Source organism: Emys orbicularis, chromosome 1 (assembly GCF_028017835.1).
Source record: "Emys orbicularis isolate rEmyOrb1 chromosome 1, rEmyOrb1.hap1, whole genome shotgun sequence".
Lineage (NCBI taxonomy): Eukaryota > Metazoa > Chordata > Testudines > Emydidae > Emys > Emys orbicularis.
In genome coordinates, this window is record NC_088683.1 from 82547477 (window position 1) to 82566596 (window position 19120).

The following is a 19120-nucleotide window of genomic DNA, read 5'->3' on the forward strand; positions in this document are numbered from 1 at the left end:
ATACTAGAGCTGTCAAATGATTTTAAAAAATCACAATTAATCATGAGATTAAAAAACTCATGATTAATCCCAGTTTGAATCATGCTGTTAAACAATACTAGAATACCGATTTAAATTTATTATATGTATTTTGGATGTTTTTTACATTTTCAAATATGTTGATTTCAATTACAACACAGTTCAAAGTGTACAGTGCTCACTATCTTATTTTTATTACAGATATTTACACTGTAAATAAGATAAGCAAAAGAAATAGTATTTTTCAATTCACCTCATACAAGTACTGTTGTGCAATCTCTTTATTATGAAAGTGCAACTTACAAATGTAAAATTATTATTTTTTTACGTAACTGCACTCAAAAACAAAACAGTGTAAAACTTTAGAGCCTACAAGTCGAAGCATGAAGGGGCGTATGAATGTTTAGCATACCTGGCACATAAATACCTTGCAATGCAGGCTACAACAGTGCCATGCGAATGCCTGTTCTCACTTTCAGGTGACGTAAATAAAAAGCGGGCAGCGTTATCGCCCGGAAATGTAAACAAACTTGATTGTCTTAGCAATTGGCTAAACAAGAAGTAAAACTGAGTGGACTTGTTTGAGGTGAATTGAAAAATACTATTTATTTTGTTTGTTTTTACAGTGCAAATATTTGTAATAAAAAATAATATAAAGTGAGCACTGTACACTTTGCATTCTGTGTTGTAATTGAAATCAATATATTTGAAAATGTAGAAAAACATCCAAAATATTTATAATAAATTTAAATTAGTATTCTCTTATTGTTTAACAGTGCAACTAATACTGTGATTAATCATGACTTTTTTTAATTTAATTTGTTTTGCGTTAACTGTATGCATGAATTGTGATTAATTGATAGCCCCAATCTATACCATTCATAGGGCAGTGCTCTGACTACAAGTGTCTCTGGCAGCAAGGCTTATGGTATGTGATAGCCACTTTTGATTTTTTTGTAAATTGAAATAAGTAAATGAAACACAGCAGAAGAGAGGTTTGTTTGGATGTAAGCCTTCATTAAGGGGATAAAGTTTAGTCACAACATTTTTCTTAATATTAGGTTTTGTAAAATTTGTTTTGAAAACCTCAGTTTTAAGCTTAAATTTATTACTGTGACCTCGTGTGTATAAATTTAGCTTTGAATGAATTTAGTTTTGTAGTGTTTATACCTTTTTAATATGGATTGTTCTAAAGCTGTTCAACAGCTGAAGTTGAAATAAACTAAAATTGAAATCAATAAAATCTGTGTTCATGAAACTGTCAATTTTTCCAGATTTAATCCATGAAAGCTTGCAGAGAAGATGGCTGATGTTAGCCTGAAGGAAATAGCACTGATAGTAGGTGTGGTGGCAGCCTGTTACTGGAACAGTCTCTTCTGTAGCTTCGTTTTTGATGATGTTTCAGCAATTCTGGACAATAAAGACTTGCATCCTTCTACTCCTTTAAAAAATCTGTTTCAGAATGACTTCTGGGGGACTCCGATGTCTGAGGTAAATTGGCCATAAGATATATTTAGTCTCAGAAATATTGTAAGTTCTTCAAAGTTCCACTTCTTATGTTCTCCTTTATCATTTCATTTTTGCAGAATAGTTTGATACACCTTTACCTCGATATAATGCTGTCCTCGGGAGCCAAAAAATCTTACCGCCTTATAGGTAAAACCGTGTTATATTGAACTTGCTTTGATCCCCCACAGTGTGCAGCCCTGCCCCCCCAGAGCACTGCTTTACCGCGTTCTATCCAAATTTGTGTTATATCGGGTAGCGTTATATCGAGGTAGAGGTGTAGTTGGTAAATACCAATTTCTAACCTGTGTTCCTGATTTATGTGTTTTATAAACTTGTTTGGTTAATCAACAGCCTCTTGCAACAAAATATAAACTAGGCCGGTATCCCCTATAATGCTTTTGTCCGTCCAGTCTTATTTTTTATATTAGAACTTGTAGTATCTGAACACTATCCAAGAATTAAAAACAATTACAAAAAACCCCAATAGTAGACTATTCTATGGAAACTGGAAGAAAAGATGGTCTTGTAATTCGTGCAGTTGCCTAGTACTTGGGAGAGATGAGTTCCCAAACTTTACCTTGGGCAAATCACTTCATCTCCCTAGATGAAATCCTGGCAAAACTCCTTTTGACTTCATTGGGGCGAGGATTTCGTCATCTGTGCCTCACTTCCAAATATTTCCCAGTCTCACATAAGAAATTCATTAATGTTTTGGAGGCACTCATTACTAAAATGGAGGGAGAGGGGCATATAAGTACCTAGATAAGCCTCTGTACACAGTCTGTTGTATCCTCAGGTCTGATATTAGACATTCTGAGACCTTAGTAGAAATACAGAGATTAAATAAAGTATGCATGCATATATTCACAGCTAAAATCCAACTGCTAAAAAGTAAATGGTCTCACATATACAAAACTGCCAAGCTCTGTTTAATTGTAATGTAAACCTAACAGTTGAGTATTGAATTTTTTTCAGTTTGAGAGAAACCCAAAGAACTATTACAACACTTTAACCATTAGGAATGTGCTTTACTAGTAAACAAATCTACTCTGATACAGTCTCACTATTTTACAATTCATAAGGACTGTACCCTGAAATAAAACAAAATTTCAGATGCATCAAATGTTTACCTATGTTAATTAGCCAGTTAATTAATTAGTTTCCCTATATTTGTTTTACAGATCACCCAACAATTTAAGAAATGTCAGTACAATCCATGTATTTCTTCATGAACATTAATTTATTTTTCTCAGTTTGATAACTTCCTAAGATTTAGTATCACAAGAATAAAATAAAATGCCATAAAAATAGTTTGTAAACACTTCCACATATTTTAAAATATATTTTTATGGCTGTGATATTATATCGTTTTAAGAAACAGTCCTCTGACTATATAGCCATGAAATAGGATTTGGGACTTTCTTACTAGCTGGCAGTGTTAGGATATAATACTGTAGATGGGTATTTGTAATTTCTGGTGCCTATATTAATAGCAATTGGTGCCTATATTAATAGCAAACCTTTTCAACGAAGAGTTACATTAATATCCTACTTATTGTGACTTCACAGTCTTATGTCAATCCACACTCATTTCATATCTAAGGAAAATTATCTTTATAATGACATGTGACAACTCTACTAACTCCCAGTAATCTAGAAAGAGTTCTCACCAAACTGTACATTCAGAATATCTAAATTATAAGATTTATTTATCAATTAAACAGATTAATAATCTTTGAGAAAACTATCCTAATCGTTTCATCTCAAATACTTCTTATTTAAAAATGTGTGTATTTTTAAGACATGCCAGACTGGAATGGTATAAATAGCATGGATGATAATGAGTAAAATAATACACATTTTATTTTCACTTTTCTGGTTAAACCAGCTTTGAGTACACATTATATAATTCAGAAGTGTGCTCATGAAGGCCAAAGAAGAACCTAGATAGATACAAACTTTGCTCATATATCAAACTAATACATGTATTAAAAATAGTTGAATTTTATTTTTATATTTTTGGCCATTTTTATGAGTGCTTTATCTAGTAGAGCACCAGCTATGGTAAGTAGTGGATCAGACAGTATACTTGAAAAATGTACAATACCCATTTGGAAGCTGGGGAAATTATCAAAATTAACTCTTTACATTTTTCCTATCCTCCGTAATTCTCCCTAGAATTTTAAATGGATGTCAGTCTACTTTCTGCTCCTAATTGCTGCATAGTGCTACTCTGCGCTGTTAACCAACTGGTGTTTTCATCTTCGGTAGATGCACTTCAGTAGTGGAAAAAATACTTGTGTGTAGTTTAAATTGCTTTGGGATTAAAGGCCCTGTATTAGTGTAAATTGATGATTATTATGGTTTATTTATTTCCCTGTAGGAGAGGAGTCATAAGTCATATCGACCGCTTACTGTCCTCACATTTCGTTTAAACTACCTCTTCAGTGAGTTAAATGCCGTTTCTTATCACCTCCTAAATGTGGTTTTTCATGCGGTGGTTTGCATAGTCTTCCTTAAGGTCTGTAAGCTTTTTCTGGACAACAGGAGCAGTGTAATTGCATCCTTGCTGTTTGCAGTGCACCCAATACACACTGAAGCGGTAGGTAAACCTGAGAAGGGCATTTTTCATTCATTTATTAAAATTTGTGGCTCAATTTAATTTTGTGTGTGTGAGTATATTGTAGCCTCTAAAAGTATTTATACTGCTGAAGTGTAAGAAAAAGTATCATAAAGTTAAACGCATTTTAACAGTGAGGATTTGATACGGCTTTTGCTATTGTGCAAAAAAAGTTCCACAGTTTAAATCTATCCCAATTCAGATTTTGTGGCTTGTGTTAAATTACTTTTATGATCTCAATCCAATTCATAGTGGACAAGTAGCTGCATTGCAAAACTAATAATTCAACACAATTCAAAACAATTAGAAATAATTGACAATCATAGCACAATAGTCAAGGATGATCCAGATCCTGGTTTGTTTTTTTGTGTTTAAACAAAGTTGTGGAAGCTTTTCTTGGAGCCAGTTAGCTTAGCTCACAGAATGAATGAACTTCTGGCTCTACCTAATAATTCATTTTACACTAAGTTCTACAAGGATTAGGTAGTGCTATGGTTACACTTTAAGTCCCTTCTGAAAGTGGTAATGGAGTTCCACTCCAATTACACCAGTTATCCTGACAACCTTTTTTCATTACTGTACAGCCATCCCAATAAGGACTTTTTCCACAAGTTTGATGTGAAAATATCTGTATGTTTTATCTGGAACGTACACTAGAGCCCTTAGGAACATAGTGATTGTCATACTAGATCAAACTTGTGGTCCATCTAGTCCAGTGTCCTGTCTTTGACAGTGAGCAGTACCGGAAACTTGAGAAAGATGCAAGAATTTCCATAGTAGACAGGGTATACTCTGCCCATACAGGATATTCTTCCTAACCTCCAACTGTTGAGGTTGGTTATGCCTGGAAGCATACGGATTTATACCTCCTTATTTGTGTTCTCTTGTGTAATCTGCGGATGTTATCAGAATAAATTTATTATCCTCTTTTTGCCTCCTCCTGATCTCATGTTTCAGGGATATCTTGTGGCAGGGAGTTTCACAGGTTATTTATGCATTGTATAAATACTATTTCCTCGTTTCAGATTTGAATGATTGCTTTCGATTTCATGGGTTGCTCCCTTGTTCTCGTATTATGATAATTTAATTTGGTGCATCCAGTGGAGTCACTTTATACCGTTAATTATTTTCTTATACCTCCATCATGTCTTCTTTTAATCATTATGGAAGTATTTTCCCTGCCACATTCATTGTCCATCATTGGACTACTTCTAGTTCTGACATTGAGTGTCTTGCAGATTCACCATCTGTCTTGTTTACACCAAAACAATAAACTTCATTACTGCCAAGAATACCTTGTCTACAGGGCTTTTTGATTGTATTTTTACTGCTTCAGCCAACCAGTCTGGTAGCTTGGTAATGTCACAACTCAATTCTTTTTGGAACGGAGCAGCTCTGGTTAGCTAGCATCAGATCTGTTTCTATCCCGGAGATTTGTAAAGCAGCTACATGGTATTTTCTGTACATATTTCCAAGTGCATCTTTGTATAGATTGGGTTTCCATCCAGGATGACATTGTTCACAAACCTGTTCCTCAGACACTCCTAATCCCAAGAATTGTATTTGTCTCAGGAATTCTCTTTAAGTTGCCTACTTTTTAAAATTTTCTGAATATATCTTAGTCCTCCCCAACTTTTTGCATTGTAAAGGAGTTATCTTTCATATACACCAAAAAGAGAAACTAGTCCTGTTTTTCACCTTTTAAGGCAGGGGTTCTCAAACTGGGGGTTGGGACCCCTCAGGGGGTCATGAGGTTATTACATGGTGGGTCATGAGCTGTCAGCCTCCACCCCAAACCTCGCTTTGCCTCCAGCATTTATAATAGTGTTAAATGTGTAAAAAAGTGTTTTTAATTTATAAGGGGGGTTGCACACAGATGCTTGCTATGTGAAAGTGATCACCAGTACAGTAACTCCTCACTTAACGTTGTAGTTATGTTTCGCTTAAAGTCACATTTTTCAGGAATGATGTTAAGCAAATCCAATTTCCCCATACGAATTAATGTAAATGAGGGGGTTAGGTTCCAGGGAAATATTTTTCATCAGAGAAGACTTTATATATATATATATATATATATATACTGTGTGTGTGTGTACAGTATAAGTTTTAAACAAACAATTTAATACTGGTACACAGTGATGATGATTGTGAAGCTTGGTTGAGGTGGAGGGATCAGAGGGTTGGATATTTCCCAGGGAATGCCTTACTGCTAAATGATGAACTAGCAATTGGCTGAGCCCTCAAGGGTTAACTCTCACGCTCTACAAGGCAGCAGGAATGGAGGGAGGGGAGATAGCATCGCAGACAGAGACACACACCCTGTGTGTGAGAGAGAGAGAGAGAGATGCGCATTTCCCATGACCCTACTCTTAAGTACACTGCCTTGTTAATTAGATCAGCTTGCTGAGACTGCAGCTGCTGCCAGCAAGCTCCCTCCATCCTGAGCCCTGTCGTGTGTCCCCCCTGCTCTATGGAAGATGGGGTAAGCAGGGTGCAGGACCTGACAGCCCCCCTTTTCCTCCCCTCCCCCCACATAGTAAGCAGGAGTCTCGGGGAGCAGCTCCAAGGCAGAGGGCAGGAGCAGCACATGGCAGTGGTGGGAGGGACAGCTGAACTGCCGGCAATTGATAGCCTGTTGGGCAGCTGCTGCACAGGGAACTTAGGGGAGCGGGGAGCTGATAGGGGGGCTGCCGGTCCACCCTGGTTCCAAGCCCCCACCAGCTAGCTGCAACAGGCTGCTCTTCCTGCAAGCAGTGGACAAAGCAGGCGGCTGCCAAACGACGTTAGAAGGGAGCATTGCACAACTTTAAACAAGCATGTTCCCTAATTCATCACAACGTAACAACGAAACAACGTTAACCAGGACGACTTTAAGTGAGGAGTTACTGTACAAAAGTTTGAGAATCACTGTTTTAAGGCATGATTAGATTTGATTTTTCTCTTGTTAATCTTTTTATTTCTTATTTTAGAGATGTATCTTTAGCTTTAGTGCCCAAGAGTGGGAAGCATATGTTTGGGGAAAATAATACTTCTTTATAATTCTTGTTCTCTAAACATATAGATCTCTGCATCACCTCTCAACTTTTTCCCTCAGAATTTGAAAAAAAATTATTTAGGATATTTTTACCTTATTTGCAATTGTTTTTTATTTGAGTCACCATTACAAGCTTTTCAAAGGAAGGTATTTTATTAAGTGTCTCAAACTTCCAAAAATTTAAAGACCAGGGAGTTCTTGTCCAGTCTTGTGCTTCCAAGCTGTCACAGATCCACAGGTCCAGTGCTCTTGCACGGCTTTGGAACAGTCCCTGAGAGGACTCATTTAGAATGTTCACCCCCTTTAGGATCACACTCTCACTGGGGCAAACCCCTTGGCTTCACCACCTCCTGTGATCAAACCCTGGAGCCTTCTGCACACCCAAAGGGAGCAATGTATCCCCCAACTTCCTTAGATTGGAATGACTTTCAGGCAGCATTGTCAAAGCAGAAAGGTTTATTGGATGTCTGGAACACAGCGTAGAACGTTGTTAGATAGCATCGAGGATAGAAAGTTACAACTCAGTCTGTCTGGCTCAGTCCTGACCCTCCAGAGCCTCCTCCACAATTGCCCCAGTCGAGAAGCATGTCTCCTGCTTCCAGTAGTCCACATTATATTCAAGGGCACCTCCTCCATTCTTTGTTCTCATTCCCAGACAAAAACAGGTCACCTGGTCATCCTCCTTAGCTCTTTGTTCTCCTGCTGGCCAAAACTGACTGGCTTCCTACAGAGAGGGGGTCTGCAATCCCAGGTCTTTCATTGTTTGTTAGGCACTGAATGTCGGGGCCATTGTCTTCCGAGTTCATCATGGGTGTGAGGCCCCAGACAACCAGGTGTCAATTCCACTGGATTGCTACAAAGAATAAGCCACCTTTTACCACCATCTAGTTAACCATGCAGCACTTAGGGGAAACTGAGGCACACACAGAATTCATACAGAATATTAAGAAAAATTCCCACTTCATCACACAAGCACAAACCCAAGAGTAGCAATTCAGAGAGACATATCTTTGAGAAAAAGAATTACCGGTAAGTAGTTTATTTTATTTTCTCCGTCCTTTTATTAATTAGTGTAAGGATTGACTTGCCTCTCATCTTTACAGAAGCAGCTACTCATTTTAGTTCTGTTTGGCTAATAACGGTTCATGACTTGGTCAAGTCACTCTATCTATAATTTTATCACTTTATTTCATTGCTGATGTGATACATTGTTTCTTTATCTTGCCTATTTACACACCCTTCTACAATGTACAGAGGAGGTCTGTACCTTGTTTTAAAGTTATACTATAAAATTACAGTACCAATAAATTTAGGATAAGGGTCATACTACTCTCATGCTGTACAATGAACTTTCATTGAAATCATATTGTATGTTCTTTGCAAGGGTTATTCATAGTAAATACTCCAGTAATTTAATTAGATCAGGGGTCGGCAACGTTCAGCACGTGGCTCGCCAGGGTAAGCACCCTGGCGGGCCGGGCCAATTTTATTTACCTGCTGACGCGGCAGGTTCGGCCGATCGCCGCCCCCACTGGCCGCGGTTCGCCGTCCCGGGCCAATGGGGGCGGCGGGAAGCCGTGGCCAACACATTGCTCGCCCATGCCGCTTCTCGCCGCCCCCATTGGCCCGGGACGGCGAACCGCGGCCAGTGGGGGCCACGATCGGCCGAACCTGCCGCGTCATCAGGTAAATAAAACTGGCCCGGCCCGCCAGGGTGCTTACCCTGGCGAGCCGCGTGCCGAACGTTGCCGACTCCTGAATTAGATAGTAGATGAGTAATTCCAGACATTTGCCACATGAGGGCACTTGAGGACTGTATATGTAGTTGGTGGAAGTAGTTAAGCCCCAGTCTGATCTCAGATATATGGGTGCAGTTCTAAAGTGAACTCAACAGGAGTTGCACTTACATACCTGAGGAAGATTCAGGCCCTTTTTTTTTTCTTCTTGTTTAGTTCTATCACTGGCTTCTAATTTCTGTAATATGAGCAATTTTCAAGACCTAATTCTGTTCAGAAGTTAACAGTGTTAACTTTTTTCCCCCCATCAGGTAACTGGAGTGGTTGGCAGAGCAGAGCTTTTATCATCTATCTTTTTTCTAGCTGCTTTTTTGTCATACACCAAATCAAAAGGGCCAGACAATACCATAGGTAAATACCTAACATCATATATACAGAACGGTTTTGATTTTACTATATTGGTTACAGGTAGTAAAATATAAACATAAATATTCCGGTTAACCAGTTAGTCTTAAAGAAAGTCTCCTTAATTCAGACTGATGGTGCCTTGGTAATACCATAAATAATACTTTGTACTATAAAGTGCCTTTTATCTGAGTTACAATCATTAACTAAACCGTACAACTTTCTAATAAAAAGGGTTACTATTTTCATTTTTATAGAGGAGAGTGTACTGGAGTACATAGGCTAATTGACTCTCCGAAGTCAGTGACAGATTTGGAAGTAGAACTTAGGAGTTAAGAATCAGTCCCCTGTTCTAACGGCTGCAACACTTGGAAATTTATGCAAGTATTGCTTAGAGCGGTGGTTTCCAACTTTTTTTCATTTGCAGTCCCCTAAAAAATTTCAAATGGAAGTGCAGACCCTTCTGGAAATCTTAGGAAGGGGGGTCCACAGATCAAAAGTTGAAAACCATTGGCTTAGAGATACAGGTATGAAAAGAAATTTTTGGAAAGCTAGTAAAAATTATTTTCTTTTCATTTTCCTATTTGGAATATTTATAAAAGTCTTCACACCTCTTTTCTTTATCACATATTTCAGCTTCAAAGAGATGACTGAGAAACTGATAAGGTACTTAATGTAAAGTGAGGCAAAGACAGAACAGGTGGTAAATGTGTAGATAAACTGCAACGTAATAGGGATCTTGTTGAAATACTGGCAAGTGAAAATTGTAGATAGTTAACTTTAATTAGTCAAATTGTGTTGTTCACATGGCTGTCCTGTAAAATAGTGTGTTTTTATAATGTCTGTCCTTTTACGTTGCAGTGTGGACTCCAATTGCAGTGACAGTGTGTCTAGTAGCCGTTGCAACATTGTGCAAAGAGCAAGGAATAACAGTGGTGGGGATATGCTGTGTCTATGAAGTATTTATAGCTCAAGGGGTAAGTTATTGTTGTAAAAATTTCCATTGTAACTATTTCCTTTGTCAAGCAGATCTGCAGTATTTTTGTAAGAGTTTTAAATAACCATCACATACTTTAAAATGTGATGTTTGAAACGAATGCTTTAAATTTGTGATGTTTGAAAGACCCAGATTGTGCTGAGTATTTTGTCTGCTGAAGCAAACTGTATTTTTCTGATTTTGAAACAAAAAATGCATATGTTCCCCCTCACTGTATCATGTAAATACCTACTAACACAGGTACTTTTGTATGCAGACAAAGATATTAGCAAAAATGGAAATAAATTAAAATTTGACATCTCTTTAATTTGAATACAGACTGACCTTGCAAAGGCCAGAATTATGTATATAATGTGGTTAAAGTGTAGGGCACATAAAAATTAATTTTCCTTTTCATTTCTTTACATGAAATTAGAGAAGGTGCTTTCTATGGAGACTTTTTCATCAGATGTTAATGAACTACCAAGTGTTCTGGAGTATCACATTTGAATCAATTAGCATTTAGTTTTTTGTGAAATCTCATCCTTCTGTAAAGGCTCTAAAGTCAGTTTCTAAATAAAATATATTTTAAAATGTAAGGTTTCATTTTACCCTTTGACAGTTAAAATTTGACTTATCCATAATTTCATATTAATTTTCTTTATCAAGAGAGGGTGATATTCCTAGCCATTAAAATAATGTTTTTTTTCTTAACATATCTTTCAGTAGTATAGTTTGTATAGTTTAAGTATATTTAATTACGGATTTTAAGAAATTTTATTTTTAGAAGTTATGTGCCAAAACTGCAAAAATATTAGCCAAAATAAAAAGAAATTGTCAATAACAAGCATTCAAGGCTACATTTTCAACTTTGTGCCTGCAAAAATTTGCTTGTGTGTTTTGTATGTGCAGTTTATGCATGTGTCTTTTGACTTGTTCCTACCTTTGAAATTTTGGTCTAGAATTTCTAAACTAATTCAGTAGTATTTCTTTATACAGTGGATGCCACTTAATAGCAAGCCTTATTTTTAACAACTTCTTTAACGGCGTTTTTCCAGGAACCCATCCCATGCCATTGACATTAATATAGGTTAATGGGATTCAGATATTGGCAATGGCATGCTTTTTGAAAACTCTTTTTGAACGAAAGTCCTGCCCGCAGGCAGGTTTGTGGGGTTGCAGCCAGGGAACGCACATCCTAGTACTTCTTTCCTTGGCTGCAGCCCTGCAAACTTTCTTGCCCACAGGGATCACACAGGTGGCATTGGGCTGTGGCACCCACATCTCTGCCCAAAGCAGAAGCCCTGCCAGAGTCCTGGAGTTGCGGACTGGGTGAGGAGGCAGTAGACAACGTGGGTGCAGGGAGGGTGGGCCTGCAGCCCAGATGCCAGGGCTTTTCACAGGGCACTTGGGGCTCAGAGCTTTGCAGTACCTCTCCCCACTGCTGTCCTGCACTGGCTGGCCCACAGCCTCCCCTCCTTGTGGAAAGTGCCAGGCCGCAGACCCCCTTCATGCTGCTGCCTTGCCCGCAGCAAGGGAAGGCACCTTACAGTGCTTCATTACTGCAGATCTTCACACACCTGCCTTCACTTATTGGTAACTGCTAGATAATTGCAACTTTTTGCTGGCAACCAAGGGGCTGCTAATAAGCAGAATCTACTGTATTTTCATTATTTTGTCATTGCAAAGTCATGGGTGATCCTCATATGCCCTCTTGGAGCCCAGTATGGCACTGCAGATGTGCTCCACCTTAATTTCCCCAGCTGCGACAGCAATAGATTCACTTTAACAGCCCAGGGCCAGGAGAAGCCAACATCATAACAAAATAGCATGTCCCCTTTTAATAAGGTTTGAGGACATAAGCAATTACAATACTTCACCACAGGGCCCTGGTTCAGAGCTAGTTCCCTATATTAAAGTCCACAAAACAAAGACTCAGAGTTTGGTTAGGCTGATCTCCTAGATCAGGGGTGGGCAAACTTTTTGGCCCAAGGGCCACATCTGGGTATGGAAATTGTATGGTGTGCCATGAATGCTCATGAAATTGGGGGTTAGAGTGCGGGAGGGGGTGAGGGCTCCAGCTGGGGTCACGGGCTCTGGGGTGCGGCTGAGGGGTCGGGGGTGTAGGAGGGAGCACTGTGCTGGGGCCGAGGGGTTCAGAGGGTGGGAGGGGGATCAGGGTTGGGGCATAGGAGGGGGTCAGGGGTGCAGGCTCCGGGTGGTACTTACCTCAAGCAGTCCCAGTAGCAGCAGCATGCCCCCCCTCTGATTCCTACGCAGAGGCGTGGCCAGGCAGCTCTGCATGCTGCCTCATCCACAGGTGCTACCCCTGCAGCTCCCATTGACCGCGGTTCCCGGCTGCCCCTACACATAGGAGCCAGAGCAGGGACATGCCTCTGCTTTTGGGAGCCATGCGGAGCCACAGCACACGTGGAGCAGGGCAAGCCCCGGACCCCACTCCCAAAACTTCTGAAGGACTGGTTGTGGCCCCCGGGCTGTAGTTTGCCCACCCTGTTCTAGATCCTGAAAGAGAAACTAAACTCGGTGTGGCTTCTACTGCCCTTTGTCCTATTCAATTTTCTGGTCCTGTTATAAACAGCCTAACTGTAGGGGCAGGACCTTCTTAATTATATAGCAAGCTGTCCACAACTGTCCCTTAAAGAAGCAGTATATTTTTTCACAGTCTATAAAAGTTTTTATTGAAACCTAGTACAAAAATCTTACACTCAAAGTAAGGGAATGCTCACACAGTCTTAATTCTATCCACTTGCACATATGCATTACAATAGTCTAGTTATAATCCATATTATTTTTTAAATAATAAAATAGAATATACTGATTTTTTTCTATAATCTTATACCTTGATGAAACATCTTGGAGCATATCGTTTTATGCCTGAGTTCACTGAAATTATTTATATGAAAAATATACAATATACAGAGTTTACTTTGTTTCTGTTTATGCAACAGTTTATTAGTGAGAATTTGTTGACATATGTGGGCCATCTGAATTCATTGCTAAGTTTTATAGTTAATTGCCTAAGCCCTTGAATTGCACCGAAAGAAAGCTAGCCGCTGTTTGAACAGAAAATGTATAGTCATAGTGCATAGCTGCTGGTAAAATTAATAAAATAAATTCCATAAAGAGAAGAAGAAAACTCCTTATTTAAAAAGTTTGTCAATAAAAATGTATGGGACTGTTATGACAGTGAAAATGGTGTTAATGTAAAAGAACAAAAAAGAATGTATCTACAATTGTCATAAAAATTGTGTTTGAGAATTGTGTCTTCATGTAATATGACTGTCTTCATGCAGATTTAAGGCTGCACATGATACCTTAACTTTTGGTATTTTTTTTTTACTTTGGGGATTGATTTTTTAAGAGAAAACAAAAAGGAATTTCATTCCTTTAGAACTTAAAAGCTTTGCTGTCTTGACAAAAAATTAGTGTGTTGTTGTTTTTTTAACTCCATAATCTGAAACTGACTAGACACCTGTGGAATGTCCTGTTCCATACATCTTCAGTACAGTTAGTTGTTAGCCTCAGTGAGGCCTAGTTAAGTTAGCCTCTATGATGGCTACTTCTGTGTAATATTACAAGCTGTTTGGCTTTAGTGCTGTTCAAAAAATTTGCAAGAATTTTTTCATAATGGGGAAAGTGTTTCTCCCCCTCCACTCTCACACACACACACACACACACACACACACACATTTTTGTATACAAAAACAGGTGAAATATTTATTTAAAATAAAAAAAAGTTACTTTGAGCAGAGACAAACCATGTGAAAAACACTTGGATGCTTTTGTTAAAAATATTAAAGCTTTCAAAAGTTGTTAGTTACTGGACCCAGGCAGGCAACCTTAACTTTAGCAGGCACCGACAGTCCCCCTAGAATAAAGTTCGTATTGGTAAAGTATAGTGAATGTGATTAAACAAGACTGCACTGTCTGATAACATACATCATGTTCTGTTTTCTAGTATACTTTGCCTATGCTGTTGGATGCTGCCATGCAGATTCTCCGAGGGAAATGCAGTATTCCTTATTCTATGCTCCAAACACTGTTAAAGCTTATTGTTCTGATGTTCAGTACACTGCTCCTTGTTGTAGTCAGAGTCCAGGTCATTCAGTCTCAGCTTCCAGTGTTTACCAGGTAAAAAACAAAAAATAATTTAATGGGAAAGTTTGTTTTATTATTTTAAAAGATAGTAATAAATCAAGCTGACCTCATTAAGTGACAATTAAAAATGGCCACAAAATACTTTAGGTAGTGTTTAGATTTAACTTACTTTAATATTATCTTGGAATTCCCATACAGTCTTATATTTATCTGTGATAAATCACCTATTATGTTACAGCAATAACTGCAGTTGTTAAGCTCCAGTTAAATAGCAGTGGCCAGTGAGCACTCATTGAATGGTAAGAACATTTGGTCACTAGTATATTCAAACTTGTAGGCAGAAGGTAAAAGCCTTCATTAATGAAGCATTTTCACTATATATAGTAGCAATGTGTGTCTAATAAACCTCACACACAAATAATTTAGTGTTTACAATAAGTAAAACTGCAGTCCTTCAGTTCTAATACCACTCTCCAGATGCATGTCTGATTATCAAGCATCAATATTTGGAATGTATAAAGCCTCCTATATCATCTAAAATAGCTGGAAAAAAGATAAATTATTTCATGTTTAGATGAGAAACTATTTTTAGTAATGCATTTATTAAAAGAATAAGGTAATGAAAGCTGTGATTTCATTTGAGAACTCAATATGAAGTAATCTGAATAAATTAAATGATTAAAGCTAAAATATTTAAAATCTAATTTTCACTGTTTAGGCTGCATCTTTGTATATCAGACCCGATCCTCCAAGTGCTTTTAGCCCACATGCTTAACTTTAACCTCAGTGGGATTACTCACATGTTCAATGTTAAACACATTAGTCCCATCTTGATGGAAAAAACGGGTGCGTTAGCATAATGTGACTGAAAAGCCCCATTAGGATGCAAGCTAAGACATTTGAAGCAGTGTTAGCTGGTTGTGTTTTAGTCTAGATTCATAATATTGTGTAAGTACATACACCTCTACCTCGATATAACGCTGTCCTCGGGAGCCAAAAAATCTTACCGTGTTATAGGTGAAACCATGTTATATTGAATTTGCTTTGATCCACCGGAGTGCGCAGCCCTGCCCTCCCGGAGCACTGCTTTACCGTGCTATATCCGAATTCGTGTTATATTGGGTCACGTTATATCGAGGTAGCGGTGTACTTATAAATCTCGGCTACAACACAGCCAGCTATCACTGCTTCAAACATATTAACCTCCGCTTTTTTATTTCATACTAATTTTGCCTGTATTTGGACTGCAAACTTGAGTTTTTCTCTTGTAAACGTGTTAGTCCACGTACTAATATTTCAGTTTGAATAGAAATATAGTTCAAAACTACATGTACTGTTGCAGTCAAAACAAAATAATGGAGGAAAATAATGAAAGATAATGCTGTTTGGTGAAACCTGAGATACTTGTCACTCATTATATAGATTCCATTCTTCAAGATACTGGTTCTTTATTGTGGTCAGACTTTGGAAGACACATACCCTTTACTATTAATTTCATTGCTCTTACTATTCATAAATTTGGAATTTTGTGTCATTCTTGTGAGTGATATGTAAATGTAGTATACTAGCATTTCCCCTTGGAAATTAGGTCTGAATACTTAATTATGGCCAAAGACTGTTCACAACAAGGGTTTTAAAAGTAGTCTCTATACTCCCTCTGTGCTAAGCTAGTTGTGTAGCATCCCAGCCCTCTGAAGAAACTTAGAGCAGCCTCAGGCCTACTCTAACTTATGCCATCTGCCAGTGGTCCTAAGGAGCTGATATGGCAAGTGTTTACGGAAGCCCCAGCCAATTCCCCTTTCCCTAGCCATGCACATTATAAATGCAACAAAGATAAGATGGCTTGGTAGTTCCTAATCCATCTTTATCCTGCTGCAGGAGTCCCCCACATAAGTGATGTTTTAGGTCCAGCATCTGGCAGTGGTGTGGTGCAAAATGACTGCATTGCAGTGTGGGGTCTAAGCTGTAACTTTTTTTCAACTAAAAGGTCCTTTTCTTTTTCTTCTCTTCTTACTTAGGTTTGATAACCCAGCTGCTGTAAGTCCATCTCCTGCAAGGCAGCTGACTTTCAACTACCTCCTCCCTGTAAATGCTTGGCTTCTTCTAAATCCCTCAGAGCTATGCTGTGATTGGACAATGGGAACTATTCCACTTGTGGAGTCTTTCCTAGATATAAGAAATATTGCCACCATTACATTTTTTTGCTTTTTGGGATCTTTGATTGTCTTCAGTCTCCGATACCCTGGGGATTCCTCCAAGACTGTATTGATGGTAGGAATGATGCATGTTTTTAGTCTTTTTGGTTACAGTGAAGTGGCCTATACTGAAAGTAGTGGAAAACTCCTGAGATTCCCTTAGCTTTTCCTTACATGAATTTCAGCATCATTTTTAAGAAATAAAAGGGCTTTCCCTGGTAGGGAATCTTGAACATTGAGACTCCATAGTTCCAGAGAAAATAATCAAGTTCAGAGAGAAAAAGGATTAATAGAATTTTCATCACAAATAGTCAGTTAAATAGTACTAGCTTATTTTAAAGAGGCCTTTTTATTTCTAGTGTTTAAAATGTCTGCTTCACTGATTGAAACATCTTTTTATAATAGAATGTTCACTGCAAGTCTCCTCATGTAGCACAGCTGCATACACATGGGTTGTGGGGTTTTTTTTTGTTTTTTTTAATTCTTTTAGCTGTTAGATTTCATGCCAAAGAATCAGTGTCAAAGTGCCTGGAGCCCAATTTACCAGGAAATGGGGATGCATTACTATATATTAGATACAATAATCCCTCCAGTACTGTAACATGTAAACAATACTGTAGGTCAGAAAACTGCTTCTAATCTGTTTTCTTTAGGGATACTAGTACAGTGAACCCCTTGTAGGCTGGATGTAGGTGGTTCGGCTAGCATGAAGAAACATTGACTTATATATCTTCTAGAATATTCCATTTTCAAACTTTGATCAAAATAGCTGCTACCATGCAACTTTCTTTTCCTCCTAGATGTTTACCCTATTAAGAAAAATCACACAACAGTCATTAAGTAAAATGGGCAAACCCAGTCTTTGTCCAGTGAGACCAATTGCAGTGTACATCTACTTTGTACTGATGTATAAAAATCTATAGTATATTTATGCCTCTGTATCACAGCTGATACTGTAGGTGGAAAAAGAGATTTCACCCATCTGGTAGAGCAAATGTGTGAGAAAGCGCTCATTATCTAAATAAACTAGGTAAGCTATAAATGCTGCCTAATAAAGGTATAAGACAGTTGCTGTCTAGATATCTTAATTGTGATTTAGAAATCTTTTCCTAAAGTAACCCACCAAAAGTCTTTTCACTAATTGGCTCGTTTTGAAATAAAGACTCAATGACTTCCAAGTGTGACCTGTTCTTAGCCAATGGATATAAGGTGTTTTCTTCAATTAAAAGTTTTGTTGCTTTAATTTATCCAGCATAGTTAAAAATGGCAGACACCCTCTTTAACTTGCACACCAGTGTAGAACAGCTCATTCTGGTTCCGCAATGAAAAATAAGCTGTATAGTATCTTATACCTGTAGAACTGTGCCCACACTTGGTCTTTTACCAGCATAAGTGTATCAGCAAAAAATCATGCCTTTGATTCACATACTTGTTCTGGTAAAACTTAAGTGTAGACTGTGTCTTCATTGTCCAACAATGAGGCCCCATCTATTGTCTATAAAGAAAATTTGGTGTTATGACTTTTTATGTATCACTTTATTTTGAACTAATTTTTTACCTCTGCATTTTTACAACACGTTGCTTATTTAGTGCTTGCTAATCTACCATCCACAAGATAGGGAGTTAAAATAGTCCCAAAGCCACTTTCTATTTGGGTATACTGCATGCTTTGGTGTAGAATAAGTAGTTAAGCCATCAGACCTAATTGCAGATAATACAGTAATTATCTAATTGCAGATGATATTGTTCTCTGAATCAAGACAGAAAATGCCATCACAGCTCCTGGTACTGAAAACTGCCAGAAAACCCTGTTGACTCTGGCTCAGTTTTAGCTGGGTTTCTATTGACTTTCTTATCTGTTTTGATCTCATAATTAAACCAAAGTATTTATAATGTGTAATTCAAGCTATTCTGATGCCAGATATTTTTAATTTATGATTTAGCGTTAAATTTTCCAAGATGAGTAATTTGTAGTAGTAAGTGAATGGCTATGGCAACTTCCATTGAATTAGGTGAGCTTTTCCCTCTTAGTTTTTTGACATAACTTTTTTTCTCACCTTTAGTTTAGTTACATCTCTCAGTAACCAAAGAGAGCCGTAGTTAAGGTGGCACTTTATGCTCTAAAAAGCTTATGCTGATATATTCATTTTAGGTGTTTCCATGTGTTCATCACTGCTGTATCTACTAACAGATTTTAATTAAATGATTATATCTGATTTTAATATACTTTCCCTATGTACTTGATATGGACTGGAAAAACAGGTTATAGTATATGGTTAAGCAACATTTTTTTCTTCATCCCACAACTTGGTATTTGATCATTTTAAAGTGCAGTTCTGCTCCATGATAAGTCCCTGTGAATGTGACCCCTCATTACTTAGTGGATTAGCTCCATGTCCATTTGGTTTAGTGACAAAAATAAGTTTACTGCTTGTTACTCCTGTCAGCACTTCAGAACTACAGCAGTTGAGAGAGCAAGCTAGATTTTTTTCCTTCTTGTGCATCACC

The 19120-nt window shown here is 37.9% G+C and overlaps 1 protein-coding gene across 1 annotated transcript in view; it reads left to right on the forward strand.

Annotated features, from left to right (window-relative positions):
* Positions 1–19120, forward strand: part of TMTC3 (transmembrane O-mannosyltransferase targeting cadherins 3) — a 48679-nt gene that overhangs the window by 10458 nt on the left and 19101 nt on the right. Inside the window, exons 4-9 of the mRNA XM_065415773.1 lie at positions 1293–1509; positions 3911–4129; positions 9229–9328; positions 10184–10299; positions 14278–14450; positions 16436–16688. Coding sequence (XP_065271845.1) covers positions 1321–1509; positions 3911–4129; positions 9229–9328; positions 10184–10299; positions 14278–14450; positions 16436–16688 — 1050 coding nt within the window. The 5' untranslated portion in view covers positions 1293–1320. The remainder of the gene's footprint in view (positions 1–1292; positions 1510–3910; positions 4130–9228; positions 9329–10183; positions 10300–14277; positions 14451–16435; positions 16689–19120) is intronic.